Consider the following 26,455-nt stretch of genomic DNA (forward strand, 5'->3'; position numbering starts at 1 on the left):
CTTATCTCTTGGTCTTCTATCATAGGGTAATCTAAATCTAACTCATTTCTTCACGTCGTCAAACCCCAAAATTTTTATATCAAATATTTAGTGAAAACTTTTTATTGATAGTGATAAAATAAAAATGATTTGATAGTGGTCTTCTACCATCATCTACATAGAATGGTCCGAGTCCAAAACTAAATCCCTTGTGTGTGGAGACTGAGATTAGAGCTAAGACCTGCATTTCTAAAATATGAATATCGAGCCAAGTTACACCAGCCAATTAGTCTGGCACATCGTCGAGGCTAAAAGTTTTCACTTCAAAGTAAAATGCCAAATGGTCATATTATATGGCAACGCATGAATCAAGATAAACTATTCCAAATATTAAACAGGAGAAAGAAAAAGGAAGGGCACTGCAATGGTTATAGTAAGAATTATTATATGATATAACATCAAAATTCTTCAAATCATCTGTCGAAGTTATCATCACTTTTGAACTGAAGTACACAATTTATAAGAGCCTAAAACAGTTTGAAGTCTAGAAGAAAGTGAACATCTGATAATGATGGTCTTCCTTATGGTTCTAACTTTATAATGTATGGTATACAAATAATCTACCTCAATCAGGAACTGGTATCTCCTGTCCCCATCAGCATTTATATATGTAAAATTTCTTCCTAATATGATAGCCTCTAACCATTAAAGAATGAGTACATACATGAATGATGAATGTACATGCATATGGATGAAAAGCTATTGTCTATGCATTTACAAAATGAATCTACCATTATCAAAGAAGGGGCAGCTAAACTAACAAAACTTTGTTGAAGCTAGGACAGAGGATAGGAATTTAGGTGGGCGATTCAGCCAAAAGAAGGGTGTGCCACCATCCGCATGCAACATTTTTAGGAGTGCAATTCTCCATTGGGACTTCGACTGGAATATTGCGGTCGATTACATCGCCCAAACCTAGCTGCAGTGTTTAAATGGAAGCTTCTGAGATCTTCAAGATCGGAAGGCAATGATAAACTACAGAATTGTTGTAGCAATATGTAACAAGCACCAAACTAAAAACATACCTGGCCGTACTTGTTCCATCCCCAGCAAAACACTTTTCCATCCTCTAGAAATTGGAGAAACAACAAAGTCAGAATGAATATTGCACAAAAATGTGTAATCAACCAACCAAAGTTCATCATATACAGTGCATAAAGTTTAGAAAAGTCCAATTATAACGTATTTCTTTAGAAGTCGTTCTTGCCAACCATGCAAGGACAAAAGGTTTATATTAGTCATTTTTTTTTTATCTTCTAATAGATATCTTCTATGCAGACACTATTTCTTCTAAAACTCAGAAGTTTAGAAGAAGAAACTAACACAAATCGACTAGATCTGGACAACCCATATAAAAATTCCATTTCTCTCCAACAAACAATTTTTTAGAGTTCAGACACTCGAACATTTTCATCTCAGTGAATTGATGGCAGGATCTCACGAATCAGAAAAATAGACTCCGTGTGCAAGAAGATGATGAAGTACCTGATACTATAGCACTATGACGAGCCCCACATGATACAACCTTTGCATTTACATTTTCCACACTCGGTGCGTCTAGAAGTCTTGGAAGTGTCTGGATTTGTGAAAGGAAAATAATGCATAATATCAATTAAATTTTCCAACTTCAGATCTGGTACGATCATAATAATATAACCAATAAAGATCTGACATGCTAAAGTAAGCATCAATATAGTGAAGCATATACCTCGGCTTGATCAGCACCCGTTCCTAACTGCCCAAATTGATTTCCACCAAATGAATATATATCTCCATCGGAGGATATACAGACTGTGTGCCACAGTCCAGCAGCAACACTCTCGATCCGAATGCCGAGTAATGAGGACACACATGTTGGACTTAACTCATCATCTGTACACCCTCGCCCACACTGTAAGACATAAATTAAACCAAGAATATAGCAGCAGCACAAGCAAAAGAGAGAGTATGGGAAAAGGAACAGAAAGAATTATCTCTTTTTGATTGAACTTGATCTTGACGATCTACATCTACATATCTTTTTCTCCACCATATCTACTTTACCTACAGATTGATTCTGAAGATTGGTCAATTGTCAATATAGTGAACTGCTGATGTTGGGTTGTACACAGGATTAAACTAGTTAACTTGCTAATGAAGTAGGGGCATGGCTATTGATTACAAGGTAAAAAAGAAAAGGATCACAAGTAAATAAGGAAAAAAGGTAAATGTGCACTCTTGAATGATAATGGAGAGAAAATCCACCAAAATTTGTTGGTCTAACATTATATCTACAATGGTGAAATATAGGAGTCATATGTATTGATAACTGATGGTTGATTCAACAAACATAGGACCTATTTGGATGTACTGAACGAAAAAAAGTTTTTTTGAAAAGCCATTTTCTAAAACTCTATTGCTAAAAACTATTTAAAATACTCATCAAAATTGTTTCAAAAGCTATTATGGTTGGTTGATAGACAATTCAATTCTTTTTCTAAGATGACTTATTTACTAAATTGAACACTTGAAAAGTTAATTCAAACAGAATTGACTTTCTAAGTATTTAAATAAGTGTGTATAAATGTAAAAAAAATGTTGATAAACACTAAGAAAGTCGATCCATATGGGCCCTTAATTTATAAGGAAGGGTTTTTTAACTTGTAGCATTGAGTTAAATGGATTATCTTCCAACCCATTTGTGCAAAATCAAGAGTCCCAGAGTCATAGGAACAAAAAAGCATCTCGAATAAAAACTGAAGATCCTGCAATATAGATTCGGCTTTACACAACCATATTGAATGAACTAGAACTCCTTAACAAGCTTCCTATAAAGATTTTAGCAGCCAACAGATTTTAGTGGTCCAGAATACAAGAAAGTTGATCGTTTGTTGAAAGGAAAAGCTATCATGTTAATAAGATATTTGATAGGAGATACCTAAGTAGAAACAGATAGCATGTTTGTCATTCAACAGGATTAATCAGAAGAGGGGAAAGAAGTTGGCATAAAGAAACATTGGATGGAAGAAGATATATTCCAAGAATATATTCAGTGAGGTCCACCATCACTTGAAAAAAATTGGGTGGTGAACAACAAGCACAAGAAAGATGCCCAGGTGTTGTCTAATTGCTGATTTTTGGTGGGAGAAAATTTTTGGGACTCCTAAACATGCCATGAGTCATGGGACCAAACCAAGGAAAGCAACTTAACAGATACAAATGATGAGTCATAACCACTTAGATATGTACAGAATTAGTTCAAAGAATTAAATGATCTAGCATTAGAATGATTAATTGTGTCCTACGAATTACACTATGCATTAACCGATAAATGAAATAAAAGGTACGCCAAAAAGGATGCCAAGGAAGAAATGGAATGTGATGAGAATGTGTTGGAAGAGCATACAGAGAATGAACATAAATCATGAAACAAAAGAAAAAGAAATTCCCACAATGGAAAGTGTTAGAATGAATGCAAATGGTGAGAGAAAAATGTTATAGCGAAATAAAACATGTGTTAAGAAAATGACATGATAAATTCACCTGTCCGTATAGCCCCCAACCAAAAGTCAGCAGTGCCCCCGCATCTGTGGCATACAAGACAAGAAATATCAAATATCCGTAGATTAACACTTCAACCGGACAGTATGAAAAAACACAGAGGTCTAGACTAATCAAGCACCAATGTTTCATATGAATACAGAAATTAATGCATAAAACATAACCTCTAAGGACACTTAGTAACAAAGAAAAAACATAAGTTCAATGTTCTGAAGGCGAAATTTAATTTTCATTAATCTACCTATTAAAAACTATACCATCTGAGATTGCTGCACGTATGAATATATAATGCACAAGTACTGATCAAAGTATTTAAGTTTTGCCACCAGTCTTCACCTTATAAATATTATCATTATTTTCCAAAAATTTTATTGTGATCTACAGAAATCAACAGAAAACAAACATCACAAACCTGTCACTACTGCACTATGACGCCCTCCACAAGCAATTCCCTTCACATAGCTTCCAGGAATTCTACTACCTTGACCCTCAAAGCTTGCACTTCCTCGAGCAAGAGCTGCAGATCTATCTTTGCCAAAAGAAGAGGACTCGATGCAAGGTATAGGATGTGGAGAGGAAACCATACGAATGCGGGAGCCCAAACCTAGCTGTCCTTCTCCACCATAGCCCCAACCCCAGACCTGTCCCATATCTGAAACTTTTAAGACATTAGGGTGCATTATATGTTGTGTATTTAATGTTATTCTAGCAAATTCCAAATTTCTTCCAGAAGTAATTTTGATTTTTGAATGGGTCCAAAAGAAAAAGAAGAAGGGCTTTTAGATTAATATTTCATGGGGTTGAATAGAATCAACTAGGACAAGCTTGGCACTATTGGTTACAAAATTTACTTGAGATATTTTTGATAAACCAGTTCGAATGATTCAATCTAAAAGTATATACAAATATAGATTGACTAATTATACCAACTGACATGCTATAAATCTCAAAATTTATTACAGAAACAAGTGGACAACATTAATATATAAAATATTAGAATTACCTGACAAAGCCAATGTATGACGCCCTCCTGCAGAAACCGAGGTGATTCTAACGCCAGGATTAAGAGTAACAAGACAGGGAACTGCAGAGAGAGTCTCATCACTTGATGATGAACTCTCAGCTGCAAGCTTTGCTGATGAAACCCTTCTCCTCTTAGTACTTTCTGCTCCACCAGCTCTAGCTTCAATACTGGAGACGACACCAGTAGATCGTGAAGCTTGTAAACGAGGGCTGACTGCCACAAAAACATGAAAGGCCAGTGAGAAAAACCTTGAAAAATCTCTTATCATAAGTAAGTTTGAACAGTACCTTGATCTATCACGGAAGAAGACTGCCTCTCTAATACATCCCTTTCATAGGCAGCCCCAGCAGACAGATCACCAAAGATCTTTCCAGAAGGAACACATTCTTTCCATCCCCATGTGTAGACTTCTCCACTGTCTGGAACATATAGAGTAGAAACGTCAACAGACCAGTTCAATTGCCAATACAATAGGCATAAAAAGGATGTAATGTAAACAAACTTTGAACCGCGACTTGGAGTACAAAGAAACATATTTCTCTATTTCCCTTCATCTGGTGAGGTGATTGACTAAAGAACTTAACGACAAAAAGAGAAGTTAATGTGTAGGAGCCCTGGAGCTAATCATTAATTTTTCAAGAAAACCCATCAAAGTGATTAAAAAAATCAATAACATCCATAAAAGTCCTCTTTTCTCCAAAAAAAATCTCTTATATAACCTATAATTCCTACATATGTACAAAACTGCTTAAATTTTCTATAAAGTGAATTTATTCTCAGATTTTACGTTTAAGCTCCCAGTCCATCTTGTGCTTCAAAAAACAAACAAAAAGACTTCACCATTCTCTTGTTCGTGCACCATCCATAAATAACTTAACAGGATTTCAATCTTCTTGCTCTTTTCAAAGAGAAGAAATGGTTTACCTGTAATAGCAACAGTGTGGGCCCAACCTGCAGCTGCTTTTACTATAGAAGCTTCTGTTGGAAGAGGAAAGGGCTCTGGAGTTTCCTTGAGAAGAAAATTGAAATATACTAACAGGTCAGTTCATTAACAACCAACAGTAAAAACAATTTAATTCAACGAACATAGAGTTATGGCTCATACCCCATGCTTCCCAGAGGTGACATAGCTTTGACCAAGATCATCCGTTGCGCCCCATGTAATGAGTTTTCCAGTTGCTGGTTAAATGAGGATACAGAACACTAAATATCAAATAAAAGAAAGAACTACATTGTGAAGAAAACAGATAAAAAAAAACTATATAATCCAATATCAGCAGTCATAAGCAATCAATGAAGACAGTTAACATGAGAACTGGCAGTTAAATGAATTGTTCGAGTGTACAGTAAATCCCCAAAATATAACCAATTAAACAGATAAAACACTGAAAAGACATTCAGAAGTAAAGTTTTCAAACAATTTTGTTTTAAAAAGCAATGCATAAGAAACGATAATCCTTCGTCAAACAAAAAGAAGAATGTAGCCCTCTTCAATCTGGAGGGGAGGGAAAGAATAAAACATGTAGTAAAGAACAAAATCTTAAGCCAGACGGATAAGAAAGAGTCCTGAATGAACTCAATTCACCCATTGCAGAAACAACTCCAAATCTGAACAAACCAAAAACTAAAGAGCAAAACAAAGAAAAATCTGAAGTGAAGTGAGTTAAATATCAACATTTCAGCAAAAGCAATTTCAAATTTCCACAACCCAGAAACCAAAAAAAAACCACCTAGAACTCAAACTCCAATTCCTCACTCCATTGAACAAACTCAGTCAGCAAAAAATAAAAATAAAAAATAATAATAGAGAGAGAGAGAGAGAGAGAGAAACACACCCCGTAAAATATAAAGACTTACATTCACCAAATCAACAAAATCCAGTAATGCAAGAAAAATTGACAAACCCCAAAACTTCCAACAGAAAACATAAAAACCCATAAAAAGAATCACAAAGCAAATTTCAAAGAAAAACAAATCACCAGAAATGGCTACAGCGAACCCGCAGCCACCACCACAAACATCCCTCCAACCATGACCGTCAGTAGCATCTTTTCCCGGAAGTCGAACGACCACCGGCGACAGCAAGGGCGACCTCTGAGGTAAAGCTCCGGGAAGATACCCCCACATAAAAACAATCTTCTTGTCCTTAACATCCTCTTCCATCCCCACGATCTCATCTTCTCCTCGGCTCCCCTCGCCATTCATATCGATTTAACTGGCCCTACAAGAAAAAGACCCAGCAAAGAACAGACGCTAATTGCTTAGAGCTTCGTGCGGTTTCAATGGAAACAGAGAACTGATTTGAACTGTGGTGGACTTAGGGAAGTGATACAGAAAGAAGAAGAAGAAGAAGAAGAAGAAGAAGAAGAAGAAGAAGAAGAAGAAGAAGAAGTGCCCTAAGGTTGAAGACATTTCAAAAGAAGGAAAAAAGAAAGAAAAGGGAACGTATCATTTTCAGGGGAATGGGGAGGGCCACGTCGGATGCTTACGTGGTATTCTTGACAAGTGGCAAGATTGGAGCCATCAGATCCGTTGGCGAATTGTAGCCAGGAGTTAGCGGGAAGTTTCTGGAAGGTCGAGTGTTTTGAAGGTCGTTTCTTCTCTTATTCGACAATGTTTGGGGTGTATCGTGGCAGGTTAATAACCTTCCACGTGTCGAAGTATTGTTCGAAGCTCCAATGATTATAATTTTGGCATGCTTTCCTTTCATCTCAGCTAACCAACCCCTTTTGAGTACCTGTACATGTCATCGTGGTCCCTTGTCTCGCATCACCCTCCTGAGACCGCCACCTGGGTCCCATCTATTTCTAACCTTTTTTTTCTTTTTCTTTTTCTTTTTAAAGAATTTTCCAATTGCTTTCCGGTTTTTTCCTTTTTATAAATAATAATAACATTTTCAATTTATTTAATTCTACATCAAATTATTATTATTATTATTATTATTATTATTATTATTATTATTGTTTGTCAAATTTAACTTATTGACCACATTTAATACTTAAACTAAAGCTGGATAATTGAAATTATAGTGAAGTATAAAATTGATAAGTTTTCAAAGAAAAATGATATTATGGAATTTTTTAAAAATTATTTTGCATTTTAATAAAGTTATTTGAACCAACCCAACTTAAACTCATAGTAAATATTGGTATGAGTATTTTTTTAGCAAGCGAAATTCAATTTTTTTAGACAATGACACGATATATAATTAGACAATATTTGTTGTAGTAAAATTTGATAAAAAAAAAAACACCCTGACTTATTTTAGAGGTAAAAGACTTAGTTTTTTTTTTTTCTTTTTAATAAAAATGTCTTTTTCTAATTATTATGTTGTTTTTTGTTTACTTTTTGCATTTTATTCCCTTAAAAATTATGGGTGGTTTGACAACAAGAAATGGATGTGTCTGGATTTTGTAATTCACCTCAAAAGGAGTCAATGGTCATCAATTATGTTTTGGTTTTTCTCTTGTAAACTGTCCCTCTCTCCTTATTATGTTTTAAAGTTAATTCCTAAACTTAGCTTAATGAATAAGCATCAATACTAAAACCTTTCGATCATGTCTCTGGTTATGATTATTTCAAATAAACCACTATAATTAACGTGCAGTGTTTTAAAATATATTGATATAAGAGAATCGTTCATTAGATTACTAATCATTATAAAGTCAACATAGATTCACACTCATCGACATATATTTCTTTTAAATTGAAGGTTCAAGTTTTTATATATCTAAATTGTTGTAATTAATAATAAAAATAATAATCATTTACCATTAATTATTTGACTGTGGTCTAAATTATGTGATACAATAAAGTAGGTTAATGGAAAGGAAATAAAGTTTGATCGATAACCACAAAACTTATAGAGTGAGTGGTTAAAAATTCATTTGAAATTAATACTTTCGATATTATTTTGTCTGTATGGTATTTTGTTGGCAAGCATTTGAAAGTCATGCCTCATTAGTCCATACATTTATCCTACTTTTTAGAAAGTTTTAGAGTACTATTGATAAAAAGAAAATTAGTATACCTAGTAGGTGTGAGAAATTTAAACCCCTAACATCAAGAAATACATCGAACTTGATTGAGTATAAAATATTAAATGATGAAAAAAATTAATATATATAAAATATTAAGTGATAATTAGTCAAATAATTTAATTAAATAACGAGTGTTTAACTTTAAAAGAGGAAAATTTTATAATAACTTTGACATTTCAATTTGGTTGGTGATTAGCTCACCGGTCATTTTATCTTATTTTTCTCTACGAAAATTAAGTGCATAAAAATGTCTTTTCTTTCGATGGATGTTATTTCTCTAATACAATGTAACTATTAAAAGAAGAAATTAGTGTAATTATAGTTTTAAGTTTGACTTTAATTAAATCGAGGAAACATAAGTTCGTAGATGATAATTAAGATTAGTTTGAGAAATAACTATTTTAATTTTATAAAATCTAAATTTAAAAGATATGTTTGAATGGATATTATTATCTCAATTGTTACATTATGTCGTTTAGTTTTTACTTTCTTCTTCTAGCTCACCGACCATCTTACTTCTTTTTTTCCTTTTATTTGTTAAATCTCTTATGGAGATTTGGTAATGACTTGGTAAGTATGGTTTAGGATCTTGTGGATGAATCATCTACTTAACACGATAAATGCTATTTTGAGTCTCCAATGTATTTCTTTATTCATCGTCATTTATAGCTTTTTATTTTGAAAACTTTTATGATTGATCGATGACGTATTTTAATAATACATATTATTGACATTCTTACGTTTATTTTGGTCGACATCATTTTTATAGTACTAAGAAAGGAAGTTCGGTTGCTCATTTTGTAAGCTTTTCTTCTAAACTCTTTTACGTAGTGCAATATTCATTTTTTCTAGATTCCAGATCAGTTGATTAAGAGTAATGCATTGTGTGGATCTACCCATATATTAATAAATTAACTCTTTTTTAAAATTGAGCCTTAAATTTTCAATTTGATAACTAATGGATAATATACTAGCTTAATTAATAAAAGTACAATATATTAGACACCAAGTTAAATTTATTTATGAAAGAATATATATATATAAAGAGAGACATATTATTAGAATCTATTTACGGTTATATTATCTAGTATAGGTTTCTCAAAGATTTAAAAATGGACAAACTAATAGCATTTTTTCCTTTAATTTTATTTTATTATTTAGAACCATAAGTGGTGTTAATAAATATACATTTCAATCTTTCTAAACGTATTTTCTATTCTTTACGTGATTTAATTTCATTTAAATCTCTTAATTAAATTTCACACTAGTACAAAAAGGGCCTACAATGACAGTTAAATTGGTTTTCGTGACAGATTATAAGTGGTTTTCGTGACAGTTAATAACTATCACAGTTTACATTTTATGATAGAGTATAACTGTCATTATTTATTTTCGATGACAGTTAATAACTATCATTGTTTATACTTTATGACAACTTATAACTGTCATAGTTTACATCTTATGACGGAGGATAACTATCATTGTTAATATTCTATGACTGATATTAAATGTCATTATTTATCATTTATGACACTTTTTAACGGTCATTATTTTACTTACCATGACTTTAGTTAACTGTCAATAAAACTTTTTCGATGACAGTTTTGTTTTTCAATTTAAATGTCATAGTTGTGTTTTTAGTCACTGTTCTCAATAGCCCTCTTTCTTGTTGAATCATGTATTTCATGTCGCCCTGTCATTACACATACCATTACAGACGGCCAATACAATCACATATGGAAAAACGGTGAACACTTTAATAGAAAGAAACACACTTTGTAATATTGCTTTAATTGTTGGTACAAATGTGTTTTGGTATGAACAAACTATTTAAATAACTACATTTAAACAAAAAAAATTCCTACCAAACCTACAAAAAAAGCCTATACATGAATAAATTGGCGTAAATATGTCTTCATTGCTCCAATGGATTGTGACAAAACCTAATAAGAAAAGAAAAGGAAAAAAAATGATTCAACAAGACAACGCATTCACCCACATAAGCACATCACATTCACTTCATGATTAACAACACACTTCAACAACACTTCATTATCAACAACACACTTCAACAACATAGAGCACATACACACTTCAAGAATAATAACTTCTAAGCTTAGCTAAATTCAGCCCACAAACTTAGGTAAATTACATACACACTTGAACAACACTTCATGATCAACAACACACTTCAACAACACTTCATGATCAACAACACTTTATGATCAGCAACACACTTGAACAACACTTTTTTATCAACAACACACTTCAACAACATAGAGCACATACTTAACCAAATTACATACACACTTCAACAACACATAAGCGCAAACACCAAATTCAGCCCACAAACTTACCTAAATTACATACACACTTCAAGAACACATAATCGCAAACACCAAATTCAGCCCATATACTTAACAAAACTCAAAGCTAAAAAACCTACAAGCATATCAATAGCTAAAAGTAAAAAAATTGATCGAACGATGCACTAGCACAAAGTACAAAAGGAGAGAAAACCAACCTTTTGAATGAAAATGGATTATGAAGTGCTGGGATTTGAAGTAGAAGGCTGAGAACAACTTTTAGCGCATGGCAAGTAAAACAGAGTGTCTCATCTTAGCAAAAAGTGTATTCAAGTTACAGATACTAAATCAATGGAGATAATTCGATGAACTTCAAAAACTGCATTTTAGTAATTTTTAAGATAACCTTACCTCATTGATATTGAACATGGCACCTGTATTTTCCTCCAGCACTGTATTTTCCATTGTAGCTCGAACACAAAAATATGTGACAAAGTATATGACAAAATATGTGACAAAATACAAAGTATATGACAAAATATGTGACAAAATACAAAGTATATGACAAAATATGTGACAAAGTGTGTGACAAAATATCTTATCCTAAGCACAATGTACGTGCTTCCCTACAAACTCAGCTCACTCAGACCTTATACACAATCAATGTCATCCTGTGTATAAGCACGGGGTGAATCTTTCATCTGTAGACAATAAAGTGGTTCTAAATGAGTTTCATTCACAAAAAAGTATATATACACGCTAGTTTTATAACTGTTATGCTTACTATCTGTATGATAGAAGTACTCCTTGACAATATGATGTCACGCATGAACCGCATCACGGAATAACCACATTCTACTACTCCTAATTGCTTAGGATACTGGAGATACACATACAAATGACTTGACCTATGTTAGAAATATGAATTAATTTACAACCCATAGTAACATAGATATTTACATACCTTTACGACCCTCCAATTTGGTTTTTTTCTTGTTCATTATGTTGAACGATCTACAAAACAATATCAGAGTTTGAACTAACTTAAGAAAAAAGGAAGTAAAGGTAAAAGTAAGTATGACATACCTTTCAACTACTTCGGTTACATCTGGGTCAATACGGTTTTTCAAAGGGTCTATCCAAAAGGCAGCACCCTTCGTAAGGTTTATTACAACCAATGTCCAATGATTCCTAAATATATGTGTGAAACAATAATACTACATCTTAAACTATAGTAAGCACAAATCGTATCAATAACTTTAGGTTATGGACATACTCGGAATTGTAAGGAATCAGTAAGAGTTGATCGTAATCTGTTCCAAGTAATCTTGCAGTCAACAATTGGGCTCGTTCTTCTTTAGAATTCCCACAACTAATCGACCCAGAATCAACGACCTTGTATAGATTCAAAGTTCTTGATGATTCCATACTTGTTTATAGATACCTACGAGTGCATTATGGTAACGGCGTCAATACTGAATTTCTTAGGGCAAAACTAACAATTTAATTGAAATGAAAACGGCTGTATACAAGGTAAACGAAGAAGCTCAATGATTACGATATGTATTATCTAGAAATGCAAGCGAAGGAGCTCAACGATTACAACATGAAATATCCAAAAAGGTAAACGAAGGAACTCAACGATCGTAAGTGTAAATGAAGGAGCTCAACGATTACAATATGAAATAGCCAAAAAGGTAAACGAAGTAACTCAACGATCAGCAATGTAAATGAAGGAGCTGGAAGATTGTATATTAATAACTGGCCAACAACTATAGTTCGACGATAAATCTCCAAATGGGTTAATTTCATCAGTCGACAAACCTAAACGAAGATTTCTTGGTTCTGACCTAAATGTTGGCTATATGTGATCTATCAACCTCCATGATGGAGTGTCAGTTGGATGTCTCATAATACCATCGACTTTTCTATCCATCGCATGCCAACGCAAGTTCTTAGCATTCTCTAAGTTCTTAAACATTCTTATAAATCTTGGAACTATTGTAAAATATCACAGCTGCTTGGCAGCCACTCTACTGTTTTCCCTTGTTGAGTTTTTATTGATCTTCCACCTTGACAAACCACACTTAGGATACTTTGTTGAGTTTGCATACTCTTTTCTATACAAACAACAATCATTAGAACATGCATCAATTTTTTGGTAACTCAGTCCTAAGGCACCTAGTGTTTTCTTTGCTTCGTATAAAGAAGTTGGTAATTCGTTGTTGTCAGGTAGGAGATCACTTATTATGAACAACAATTCAGAGAAGCTAGTGTTACTCCAACCATATCTAACCTTTAAGTTGTACAGTCTCACAAGGGTTGACAACTTCGTGAATTTCTTACATCCTGGATATAAGGGTTTCTTTGCATCATCAAACATAGTATCAAATGTATTGGATCTATTACAAGATTCATCGTAAGCGGATTGAAACATGTTTACTATATTAAACTAATCGTCGTGTTCATATTTTTCATCGACTGTATTTTCCATTTTACTGCTAACGGTCTATGAGTTCAAATCTTCACCATGCCAGAACCATATCTTTCAACTTTTATCAATTCCATTGGCATACAAATGATACTGAACTATTGAGACATCTTTAAGTAAACGATTCCCACATTTCAGACATGGACATCTTATCGAATTAGAACCTTTGGCATGAGACAAACCAAATTGAATAAAATTTTCAACTCCTACATCATATTCTCTAGACATCCTATTTTTCATCATCCATGATTTGTCCATTCTGTAGATGTTACAAACACCAAATCTTCTATAATTGCCTTCTAAACAAACCTGGGTTACAAAAGAGATGGATGACAACTCAAGGAAGAGTATTAGTAACTACATCCTATTATACACATATTTCCTATAGAACCCACTACAAGATAGAAGAGCACGTAGAATAATGATTGCATTAATAATGAGGTTGGATTATAAGGAATTTAGTGACTTTAAACAAGCTAAATTTAATAGGCAACATATCAAATTAATGTAAATTCTATATATTCTAAACTAAATTTAATTTCAATAAGGACACAATGATTGTACTTAGAATTATTTTCATTTAAGCCAATTGATAAAATGATAATCCTATTCTTAACCAAAACACCCCATATATGAACTATTCTCACTAGTAGAAAAAGAGTCTACAACTTACATAAAAAAGATATAATAAGTGATAGTGATAATGAGACCCGTGCTTGGTTGTTTAGAGCAAGGTAAGTTAGTAAAGTCATTCGAACAAAAGATGTGAAATCATATGGATGGTTATCCCAACGTAAGCAATCCTATTGTCTTTTTGCATCTCAATGGTCAAATATTACATACAAACTACACACTTTGAAGGACATTGACAATTTGCATCTCAATGGTCAAATATGGTCAAATTTTCAGCCCAAACAACAATTAAACAGACATTGACAATTTACAATTTGAAGCAAATATACCTAAATATGCTAATGTAAAATGACTTCATTAGTGAGATAGAGTGGGAGGGGTTGAGAACTCACCGGTTGTTGACAGAAGATTGGGCGGACGTTGAAGCGTAGGCAGAGGCGGAACAGTTGGCCGACGTTGAACCGTCGGCGGAAGACACACGGTCAACGGAAGTTCGTCCGACCATGGGCAGAAGACAAATCGAATATGGGCGACGACAAATCGGGGCAGAAGAATATAGGGCCAAAGGATAAACTAGGAGCAAGAAAATCGGACGGGGAGGAATAAATTGAACTGAGGAAAGCCGGACGTCGAAGAAGGCGATTAATTTGGGAAGGAGATGATATGCTGAGGAAGACGCGGCAGCAAATGGAAGGAATTGAAAAATTAGGGATTTTTAATTTTTAATCAATTAATTTAATAGATTTGGGGATTTTTATTTTAATAAATTATTTTAATAAAACCTAGAACCTTTTATGACAGTAAATAACTGTCATGGAAAATAATTTCCGAAAACGTCTTTTCCCACAAAAAACGCGCATTTTGACATATTATGACAGTTGTTTCTTATCTCCTCTCCATTTTTCTTGTAATGAAATGTCATAGAAGGTAACTTTTCTTGTAGTGTCATAACAAACTTTATTTTAGTACATAACAATCTATAATCTTTCGTTTCAAATATAATGTGAGCTTGCGTTGCTATATAAGATGTTCGTTAAATTTAATAAACAAACTAAAGTAGAGTATGGAGTGAATTGTTTCTTTAATATCCCATATAAATAGGATTAGAAAGGTAAAACTATACTTGAGTTTGATCTTTTTCTTTTTTTCTTTTTCTTTTATCTTCTTCTTCTTCTTTGACGCGAGGAAAACAAGTCATAGCAACCTGACATTCCCTTAGGATAAAATTTATGATACGTGAAGAACAAAAAGAAACCTACCACCTAAGAAAATGACAAAAGATCCACGAGAAGTCAAGATATTGATCACACTATTCCTATTCTTATAGATAAAACGTAAAGAAATATTGGTAAAAACGTTTATTCGATTCTCAATTATTCAAAAGCATTTCATATGAATCATAATCTATCATTTTCCCAGATTGGATTTTAAACATCTTAAGCACATTGATATCACATCTACTAGTCCAATTCAACATGAATTATTCCATATCAATATCATGCGTCAGTTTTAATTGATATGGAATTGCATTTCACATCATAAATATTAGAAGCCATGGAAATTAATAATTTAAATAGTGACAATGAAAGTACACAATCTATAATATATTAACATAACATAACAATGTCTACGTGGGAGTTTTTCTAAAAAATAGAAAAAAATTAACAAATTATTTAAACTTTATAAAACAAAGCTACTAAAAGATAAATTTATTATACTTAATTTTTGTATGAAGTGTAAATGTTTTATCAAATATTCTATTTTTCTTAACAGTTTTTCTTTATTTATTATTAAAAAGTAATTATATTATAAACTTTTAACATTTTTTTAACAATAAATACTTCACCTTCTTCTTAAAATTAAATATAGTGTCTAAAAAGAAGATGTGATGCCTAAAAAAGAAAAATACAAGACTACAAATAAAGAAATTTAAATATAGTATATATTTAATTTAAAGAAAGGAAGTTATGTTGATTCTCGAATATTTAGCTACTTTATATATAGCTCAAGATTGGAGTTTTCAAACGAGATTAATGTGAAGAGCTAAAACTCGTATTGATAATCAAATAAATTACTTGAGATTTTATCGCAAAATCTATAAATTATTCTCCAAATGGAAAGATAATATAAATGGTGCACATAAATAGTTCAATTTTAAAACTTAGGGACCAGTAAAAATTTCAAATCATATGAACTAAACAATAAAATTTCCTTTTATTTCAGGAGAAGAATTGAAGTTATTAAAAAAAACAACGTGGTAGAAAACCAATAGAAAAGAATTTCAACAAACAAGGTAGGTTGAAATGTGAGCCTCTAAAAAATTAGTTGGTCTTTTTTTTTAAAAAAAAAACCCAAAAATAAAAGAAAACAAAGAAATAAAGTTAGTGGTGAATTACTTGATAGGGCTTGTAAAGCCACGAGTTTCGGGCCATAAACCCTCCTCAATTTTGGGCCTCAAATTATGGGCCAGCCCGGCCCTATTTTAAATGACGTGGCACTCCGACGTTTATTGCAATATATCAATCAAATGATTAGACGCCGCGTGTCCTACGCCGAAGATCCGATAATACGGAGAGTAATCAAAGGCTTTGTTGTTTGAGCGGTTGAGATTGGGGGGCACGTCAAACATAAGGTGTTCCGTATGTACAGGATCTAAAGTTTAAGTAACGGTCCAAAGTTATAAGATGTAATCATATGGTGGGGACTTTTCAGTTTTTTTTTTTTTTTTTGATTTAAAATGAATGATATTGTGGTTAAGAAGGGAAGGTTTAGTAAATGATTGAATGGGTCAAAGTGAACGACATGTGGTCGGAGGTTTAAATTTCACTTTCGACATGTCGGCCTACCACACCTCCTAAACGCAAAGCTAAGCCACCGCTTCTACCCCAATTTGGCAATTAGGATCCTCCGTGCATTCCGTACATTTTGGAGGAGGTTGAATTATTGAAGAGTTTGCACACAAAGGCATTAATTGGTTTTGCAATTATACAATTTGTGTGGTGAAAATTATATTGATGGCCCCAAAACTTTCAACTGTCTCAAGTTGGTTGAAGTTTGAATAAAAAAATTTCAAATAAGGTATATTGACATGTATGACGAAGAGATAAAATCTCATAATGTAGTAATTCTTAATGTTATACTATTTCATGGTGAGACGAGTTATAATTCTCTTTAAGTTGGGAATCATGATAGTTATTGAAGATTTATGGATTCTTCGTAAATATTTTGCAAAGCTCAAATTTATTGAGTTTTCTTTTGTAAAATGTTAAGTGCAATTGTCTCACATTTAAAAAGTTCAAGGAAGTCATGAGCTCCAAACACTATAAAAGAAACCTACGCCTTTGGTTCCAAGTTGTTTCATCTAGAAACACTTTAAACTTAATCATTCACCAACTCGTACTTAAATTATCTTTTAAGTTCTTTATTTGGAGAGAGTGGAAAAAAGGTGATTGAGTAGTCAAAAGTTGTAAAAGAAATGTGCATTTATTTTTATACCATGAAAAGTTTTGCCTTGGCAACAACTAAGTACGTTGTTATCGTCCCTGGGCAAAAGAAAAAATGTATTGCTCGGTTATACCCTTTAATTCTAAAATCTTTGTACCTTTGATGCCTCAGAGGTCGAACTTGAAAACTAATTTACTATTGAAAGAGAAAAACTCTTACATGAAAGGGAAAGGAAATGATGTTGTAAAAGTTATTTTTATTTTGATTACTTGTAACTAGCACAAACAGACTTCCGTAGCAAGGAAAATTAAAGTTAATTATCTTTTTAGTTCTTAACTCTTAGATTTAATTTTTATCTGGTTTTTAGAGTTTAAAATATTATACGTATACTCCTAAAACTAATACTAATGTGTTTGAGTTTTGTTTCAATTTAGTTCTTATGTATTAAGATTTATACTACCTTTAATCTCAACTTTTTTACTAAACAAGTTTTCATCTTTAATGTGAATGATGTAAAAGAATTATAATTGTTCAAGTTTTACAACTTTTTATTTAAAATCAAATTTGAAACTTTAACTCCATAGTTGTATAATTATCCATCAACCGAAAGCGAATATTTACTAAAAAAAATAAAGGTTTGAATGTGTAAATTTGAAAAAGAAAATCCAAACTAAAACAAGAATTAAATCTTAACGGTTTAAATTGTAACATTTTAAAGTTTAGAGACTAAATTAAAACCAAACTAATAATATAAGGACTAAACTAAACGAGTAACAATTTTACGATCAAAATATAGAAACTAAACGTAAAATTTAAAAAACAAACCAGCATTTTCCCTTATATTTTTCAACCTTTAAATCAAAAAGTAACCTAAATTTGATAAAAATGTATTGATTTTTATCTAAAACTTTCAACTAACATAAAAATTGTAGGTTAAATTTTGTTATATGTATGACAAAATTTTTATAACAAAATTTATGTTTTGATAGACTTTCGTATGAAAAAATTCCAATGAAAAAATTTTCACCAAGACTTTTTTTTAAGAGACCTATATTTAATTGATATCATATGTCTTGTAATAAAGTTAGCAAAGCTTTAAGGACAAAACGTTATTTTAATGAAAATATAATTATGTTAAAAAGGTGAAATCGAAGAAACTATGTCCTCAACAAAAATAAATAAATAAATAAATAAATAAATAAAACTTTGGGAAACTTATATAAACGTAACAAAACCGTAAACTATTTACACGTCGTGTAACAAAGCCCATAAGGTTAGCCATTTTTTAAATATTTCAGGTTTGTCCTTTCATCTTTCTTTTCTGTCTCGCGATTCGTCTTTTTCCTGTTATTTCGTCTTCCCCATCCTCCCCGCGATTTCGTCTTTCTTCTTTTCTCTTTTTCTTTTCTGTGATTTCTTTTCATCTTTCTTATCTTTCAATTTTTTATTTATGCCGTTTAGGGCCCGTTTGGTAACATTTCTGTTTCCTGTTTCCTGTTTCTTGTTCCCTGTTTCTTCTTTCTTTAAAAAAAGAAACAGAAACAGAAAATGTGTTTGGTAACTGTTTCTTGTTTCCTATTTTTATTATTTCTTGTTTAATAGTTTGTTTGATTGCTCATCTTCAAGATTTATTTTTATTTTATTCACATATAATTCAATTAAACATTAAATTTAAATTTATGTCCTGCACTAAACATAAAAATAAAAATTATCAAAGGTACTTTATATCATTTAATACAAAGAAGTCCCAGTGCACAAATAAAAGAAATAACATAAACATAAAATTGTATCTATCCTTCAAATGTTGCCCAAATTTGATTCGCAATATCATCTCTCACTCGGGCCATTTCTCGTAGATGCTGTCGACTCACATCTAATTCAATTATATCACCCTGCAAATTGGCCGACAAATTATGTGTATCTTCAACGATCATTAATTCATTGCTAAGTCATTGAAAAGATCATCTTGACGATCATTCAATCTAATATAATTGTGAACTGTGCAACATGCTATCGGTATATATTTTTGTGTCTTGATCGGGTAAGGAGGCATTTGCTTAAGAATAGGAAATCGAGCCTTCAGCACACCAAAACAACGTTCGATGACATTTTGCAGTGAAGAATGTCGATAATTAAACACTTCTTCTCTACCTTGAGGGCGATGTCTCATTTCTCTAAAATCTCATAAAGATATCTTTGACCTCGAAATGGTGCTAAAAATCCTGGCATATTTGAATATCCTGAGTCGACAAAATAGTATTGATCTGCATATAATAAAGCAAATAAAAAAGTATCATAAAGTCAAAGATGGAATTAAAGTTCTGAAAACGCATAATTATTTACCTCTCTTAGGCATAGGAAATTTATTCTTGGGATTCTTGATACATTCTTGAAGTATACGAGAATCATTGGCTGATCCTTCCCAACCAGACATGACATACGTGAATAACATATCAAATGAACAAACACACATTGTATTCCATGTTGTGTTAGTTTTTCTTCCACGAAACGGTATTTCTTCATTTTGGGGAATGCTTGCAGCAACATAAGTGCCATCAATAGCACCAATACAATCCTAAAGGATAATAAAAAACATAAATATATTTCAAAACATTATATTTTTTAAAATAAATCAAAACATTAAGGCATTACTTTAAAGAAAGGGTAATATTTTGAATTTGATACGATCTCCGTTGGTACAGTGTCCATATTGGGTGGGCGAATAATTTCTCCACCAAGCTTGCAAACTTTCCTCAAAACAAGGTTAAAAGCTAGAGAAATAGTATGACCCGAATGTTGAAATCTTTCTGTTGCTATACGATTGCTTTCATTATGTGATATGATTAATAAGAATATAACAACTTTTTCTTGAACGGTAAGATACCTAGATGATTTCAGATTTGTCTTTGATTTTAAATCTTCACAAAACCTTATAAATGTAATTCTTTTCATTCTAAAAAAATCAAAACATCTACTATCGTTTCCATTTAACAACTCAATCACATAATCATGTCCTCTCAGTGCAGAGGTTCTACATGGTTGTTTTGAATATTGTATCATGTGCAAGCTCATGTAGAATAAAGTAAAAAGGATGCAAATACCATCATCATTGTCGTCAGAATTAAAACCGTCATCAGAATGATTATCTTGAATGAAGTCCATATCAATTCACTAGTATATCCTTAAATCAAACACAAAAAACGTACAAATCCATCTCAATACATAAAATGTAGTCATGTTAAAAAATAACACAAACCATAAAGTCAATTGAAGTCTATAACAATTCAAAGTCAAACATACAAAATCCATGTTCAAGTTTAATATTAAAAAGTAAATGACATAATCCTTAAAACATCCTTAAGTGACATCTAAAGACTATTTATGAAATCTCTCTTCCTTGAATCGGGCATGCGCAAAAATAGCTTTCTCCAAGCAAGATCTCCGTGCATGAGTTTCAGTATTTTGGAATAAGCCTCTCCATCAACATCCTCCATTGTATTTAAAATGTCTAAGCATTCCATCAACTCTTCATGGAGATCATCTTTTTTGCTTGATGTTTGACTCTTATCAACTTGACTAGATGTACAACCAAAAGATCTTTTCTCAAGGATGTCATTCTTTCTCTTTGCATTCTCCGCATATACATCTAAGAATGATGAGAAGAAACTGCCAAATTCGTCTTTCTTTCTTCGAACTCGTTTTTTGCTTTTTCCTTTATCATTCTCTTCAACACCAACATTTTTGTTGCTTGCAACATCATTTCCATTTTCATCTTCAGAATCTGAAATAAGTCTTGTTGATGGGCAAGCATTTACACCTGTTGTAGTAGTATCTTCAAAAATCTTTACGAGCTTTTCATAATGTGGACAACCACTTTGTCTAAACTTTTTAGCTCTCTTATTCACCTATAGAAAATGAAAACTTTTTAGCTCTCTTATTCGCCTAAAGATGATTAGAAATTGAAAAAAATATGCAACTATTATACCTTAAAAAGCTCATTCCATTACTCCTCTTCAAGATTGATGGTACCTAATAATGGATCCCAACCATTTTCTGTCATATCACTCAATATCTTTTTGAAGTCTTTGTAAATTTGTCTTAATTTGTTAAACTTATTTTTCAATTGATCATGAGAATAATTATATCCTGTACTAGCATTTAGTTGGCTTCTCATATAATTCCAACTAGTCTTTGTAAATGTTGTAGTTGGTCGATTGTCTTTTGCAAGCTCTTCATCCATTAAGTCTACAAACAAAGTTTCACTCTTATTTGACCATGGTCCCTCACTTTTTAATTCATCAATCTCAACAACGTCATCGACACAAAGTTGTTCAGTTGATTTTTGTGACATCCTTTCTAATGACAAATCCAAAAATTAGTGGCAAAATTAAAATAAAGAAACAGAATGTTCATAGTTTACACATCCTTTCTACATAATGAAAAATCTAGTATTAGCCTTTGTGGCTATGGATTATAATAGAGAGTTGAGTTTGGCAAAAGTACATCTTCATTAAGGCCAATTTCTTCTTCTTAACCTCCATTGAACTTTCTATTTTCAATCTTCTTCTACTTTCTTTTACCACTTGTCTCTTGTTTTTAGGTTTTCTGCTTTCTTTTACCACATAAATATTGTTTTTAGATTTTCTGATGCGAAGAATATTGCAACAAGAATAAGGTTTAAAATCATTTTAACTATAGAAAGGAGATATACTTACCTCACTAAACTTTAACCATTGAATCATCTAAGTAACAATTCAATGAAGGAAAAGACCACGAAGGCATACTTTAATCACATCATAAATTTTAAATTAAACTTTCATCACTCCAAGTTATACTTTAAACAGTTACATCTCTGAACTTAGCCATTATCTACTATGAAAGGGGAAGATTTGAATAATTCAAATCCTTTAATAATATAAATTAAAACGCCTCCGTTCACTAAACCCAAAGAAACTAAATTAAACTCCTTTAATTACATTAATCAAACAACTTAATCACATTTAATTAGCAAATTCAAAATTTTACCTTTCCAGTAAGAATAATGAACAAATTTACATAAACAAACTAAGCTTAACAAATAATGAACAAAGCCATTGGATTGACGATAACAATTCAGCACCACACTATAGAAAGAAATGGTAGGTAAAAGAAAATGCTTCCCAACACCAAACACAGTACAAATTAATGAAGTTTTAGCAGACAATTCACTAGGAAAAACAATACACTATAGACAAATTTCATCTGTTCAAGCTAAATTTGCATCTGTAATGTTTGAATGAAAAACTCCAAATCAATATACATTCAATTTTCAATAGAAAAAGAGAAATAACAAATAAGCATAAATTTTTTCACCTACGCTCACCTGATTAAATTATACCTCAAATTCAAGGGGTGAGTAACCTCTAGATTTTCTTTAAATCAATCCATCAGCAACAAAAAGAAAAGAAAAAAAAGAAAAGAAAAAAACACATCAACAAAAACAATACGCAGGTGATGAAAGCCCTAATTTTAAGGGAGATGGAGATCGATAGGAGACAGAGCCATATTTTGACTTGTTGGAGAATCAATAAATAGAGAAAAAAATACATACCTTTAGTCAGAAAATCGGAGAAGGGTGAAGGAGAACAGAGAGTCCAAAAGAAACGCCTAGTCAGAGAACGAAGATGTAGTCGGAGAAGAGAAAAGGAACTGAGAGCTAGCTGGAGAGAACACCTAAACGGAGAAGAGAACGGAGTAAAAAAGAACACCTAGCCGAGAAGGGAGAACGCCTAGCTGGAGAGAAGGACGAAACTGAGAATGGAGAAGACGAGTGGAAGAGGAAAAGAGAAACAAAGAGAAATAAAGTTGGGAAGGAAACAAAAGAAACTTGTTTTTTTTTTGTTCCCACGAATTCTCAGATATAGAGACGTTCCTGATTATTTTGAGAACAAGAAACAGGAAACTTTATTAAACAAATTTGTTTCTTAAAAATTAGAAACAGAAACGGAAAACGAGAAACAGGAACATTACCAAACGGGCGCTATTTCCATCATTTTTCTTCTTTTCCTCTTCCTTTTTTTTTCGCTTCGATTTCTTTCCATCGTCTTTTTTTTTTTACGCGTTTACATTTGGGTAACCAAATCGAAGCAACTGTGTATAAGACTGTGTACAACAAAATAGCAAAATTTAAAAGATTGTGTATAAAGAATCTTGAAAAAAATCATTTAGATTGGAGTAGCCACATGTAAACGATCGTTTAAAAAAGTAAACGTTCCTGTAAAAAAAATAAAAGATCGTGTATAAAAAAATAAAAGAAAAAATCTTGAAAAAAAATCATTTAGATTGGAGTAGCCAAATGTAAACAATTGTTTAAAAAAGTAAATGATCCTGTAAAAAAAATAAAAGATCGTGTATAAAAAATCTTGAAAAAATCTTTAAAAAAATCATTTGGATTATTGGAATAGTCAAATGTAAACGATCGTCTAAAAAAAGTAAATGATCGTGTAAATAAATCTAAACGATCGTGTAAAGAAATTTAAACGATCGTGTACCAAAAGAATTAAAAAAATCGTGTACCAAATTTAAAAAAAAAAATCATTTAGATTTGGGTCCCCAAATCTAAACGATCGTGTAATAAAATTAAAAAATGAAATTGAAAAGATAAATTAAACAATGAAATTGAAAAGATAAATTGTAGTCATATCTAAACGATCGTGTATAAATTGCAACCATATTTAAACGACCGAGTATAAATTATAGCCTTATCTAAACGATCGCGTATATATTGAACTATATCTAAACGATCGCGTATATATTGAACCATATTTAAACGATCGCGTATAAATTGTAGCCATATTTAAACGGTCGCGTATAAATTGTAGCCATATCTAACGATCGCAAATATATTACGTGCGCGTTATTGACGGCGTGGTTGACAGAGCATTTTTGGTATTTTACACGGTGGGCCTCTGAGCTTTTTTCGTTTTTGGAATTGTTTTATAGAGTGTAAATATTTTGCAGCTTTTTTATATTTTTGAGAAGATCCCTAAAACTTTATTAATATTTGGACAAAATTTAAACAAAAAATTATAAATTTCCTAAAATTTTTATGCCAAAATAAAATGAAATATGAAAAGAACTTTCTTAATACAAAATTATTAGCATGTTTAAAAAGGAATTAACTCACAGTTACTTAACAAAAATTACTTAGAAAATTATATGTTTAATATTTCTAAATTTATTTATTTATATTTATTTTTATTAAGCTTTCATGCATGTTTAATATATTTTTAATTTGTGTTTATTTTGTTCTTCTTAATTTTTTCAATAGTTAATTAAATTTTGAATTTTGAATTGTAAATTTTATTAATGTACTATTTGATTTTCAAATGTTAGGTCTAATTTTAAATTTTATTTTCTATCTAGCTATATTTATTTTATATTTTATATTTAATTTAATTTTATTATTTTTAGTATCATTGGAATTATTTATATGTATGTTTATATGTTATTTTAAATTTAATTTTATTATTTTTAGTATGATCGAAATTATTTTAAATTTTATATTATATAATTTTTTTACTAAGATAATCATTTAGGTCATTGTTTATACAAATATAATTCATGGAATTGAACTTTGTATATTGATTTATAGTGTTGTGGATACAATTTCTAATATTTGCTCATTTGGTTCTTTCTCTCACAAACTAAGACTTAGAACTTTTTTTATCTTTGGAAAGTTGTGGTTGCAAGTTTATTTGAACTTCAGTCTTCTGGAATTCAAGGAAAGTTTGATCTTCCAAGTCTTCAATCTTTCAGACGATCTTCAATATTTATAGAGAGTTTCCATGGGCTCTAGGTGAGTTTGGGCTTGGGCCCATTTGACTGTTAGGCTTGGGTTTAGGTCTATTTGACTGCTGAGCTTGGGCTTGGACCCGTTTGCTTGTTGGCCTTGGACTTGGATTCATGCGCCTGATGGGCTCGGGCTCGGGTCCACTTGTTGGCGAGTTTGGACCTATTATTTCTTTGGCTCAATTTTTCATCAAGGGCTTGAACTGGGTTGTATATGAGAAAATTTGACTACCCAAATCCAATCAAATTATAATTATCACAATTTTGCTGTGATGATACGATGACCAAAATTTCTTGTTCAACAAATGCCCCTTTTTGAGATTCATGCACGTGTATGACAGGGTGAATCTCGAAAACGATGAGCTGAAACCAAAAATACAAGTGACCTTGTTCTTGACTTTGGCTCTAGTTAATATTTCAAATTAATCATACTATGCATTTAACATAAGTTTGATTAAAACGTTATATGAAGAAGTTTGAAATATAAACCAATGTCAATTTTGCAGAGAATTTTGAACTTAATTCAATTTAATTTAAATCATTTGGAATATTGTTTCAAGAAATAAATTTGAATGAAATTGATTTTTTTAAATTTACTTTGAGAATTGAGACTTAAAATTGATAAAATTGGAGTATTGTTAACTTATCAAAATATGAATTTAAGTTATATTTTTTTGTATAATCTCCTAATTTAAATTTTTAGCAAAACTTGCTATTCAAATTGTACCAAACTTAAAATTTGAAAAGTTTGCCATTTTTTTACAAAGAAATAAAAAGTGTTGGAGAAATTTTAGACACCTTATGGATACATAAGCAAAAATTCACCAGGCCAGACCAGAAAACTACTTTCTTTTTTAATATATAAATAATCAATTAAAATACCTTATTAAAGGCTTACAAAAAAACTGACACTTATTGAAAATAAAAAAACACATTGTTACACCACTTACCCACAAACTTAACATGTTAACAAAACATTAATTTAAATAATCACGTAATTTGAATCAGTCTTCAATACTCCCTCTTGATTCAAATTTGCTAATACCCATCATAGCTAAGTAACAGAACTTCTCCTTTGATAAAGCTTCTGTGAGAATATCAGCCACTG

At 31.6% G+C, this 26,455-nt stretch overlaps 1 protein-coding gene across 3 annotated transcripts; it reads right to left on the reverse strand.

Moving 5' to 3' along the window:
• Positions 1–524: 524 nt before the first annotated feature.
• Positions 525–7,004, reverse strand: LOC103500244 (ultraviolet-B receptor UVR8). 3 transcript variants are annotated; one of them, XM_008463487.3, is made up of 11 exons: positions 6,583–7,004; positions 5,709–5,782; positions 5,528–5,612; positions 4,891–5,022; positions 4,583–4,816; positions 3,992–4,231; positions 3,562–3,605; positions 1,748–1,930; positions 1,525–1,615; positions 1,065–1,108; positions 525–958 (listed from the first exon to the last, which is right to left on the reverse strand). In XM_008463487.3, exons 1-11 carry the CDS (start codon positions 6,806–6,808, stop codon positions 836–838), a joined length of 1,476 nt encoding a protein of 491 aa, XP_008461709.2. In that variant the 5' UTR covers positions 6,809–7,004; the 3' UTR covers positions 525–835. The 3 variants fall into 3 exon arrangements, with proteins under 3 accessions (XP_008461709.2, XP_008461710.2, XP_016902747.2); XM_008463488.3 differs by having other exon boundaries at positions 3,992–4,220; positions 4,583–4,812; positions 6,583–6,982; XM_017047258.2 differs by having other exon boundaries at positions 3,992–4,237; positions 6,583–6,981.
• Between the last annotated feature and the right edge of the window lie 19,451 nt (positions 7,005–26,455).

This window comes from Cucumis melo, chromosome 10 (assembly GCF_025177605.1).
Source record: "Cucumis melo cultivar AY chromosome 10, USDA_Cmelo_AY_1.0, whole genome shotgun sequence".
In the NCBI taxonomy this organism is placed as follows: domain Eukaryota; kingdom Viridiplantae; phylum Streptophyta; class Magnoliopsida; order Cucurbitales; family Cucurbitaceae; genus Cucumis; species Cucumis melo.

Excerpts from the sequence above, each read along its gene's own strand:
- LOC103500244 (XM_017047258.2), bottom strand. The coding sequence starts at position 6,808 with ATGAATGGCGAGGGGAGCCGAGGAGAAGATGAGATCGTGGGGATGGAA. Across the intron at positions 5,613-5,708 it reads TCACCTCTGGGAAGCATGGG|GAAACTCCAGAGCCCTTTCC; the intron begins GTATGAGCCATA and ends TTTCTTCTCAAG. Across the intron at positions 1,616-1,747 it reads CGGGTGCTGATCAAGCCGAG|ACACTTCCAAGACTTCTAGA; the intron begins GTATATGCTTCA and ends TCACAAATCCAG.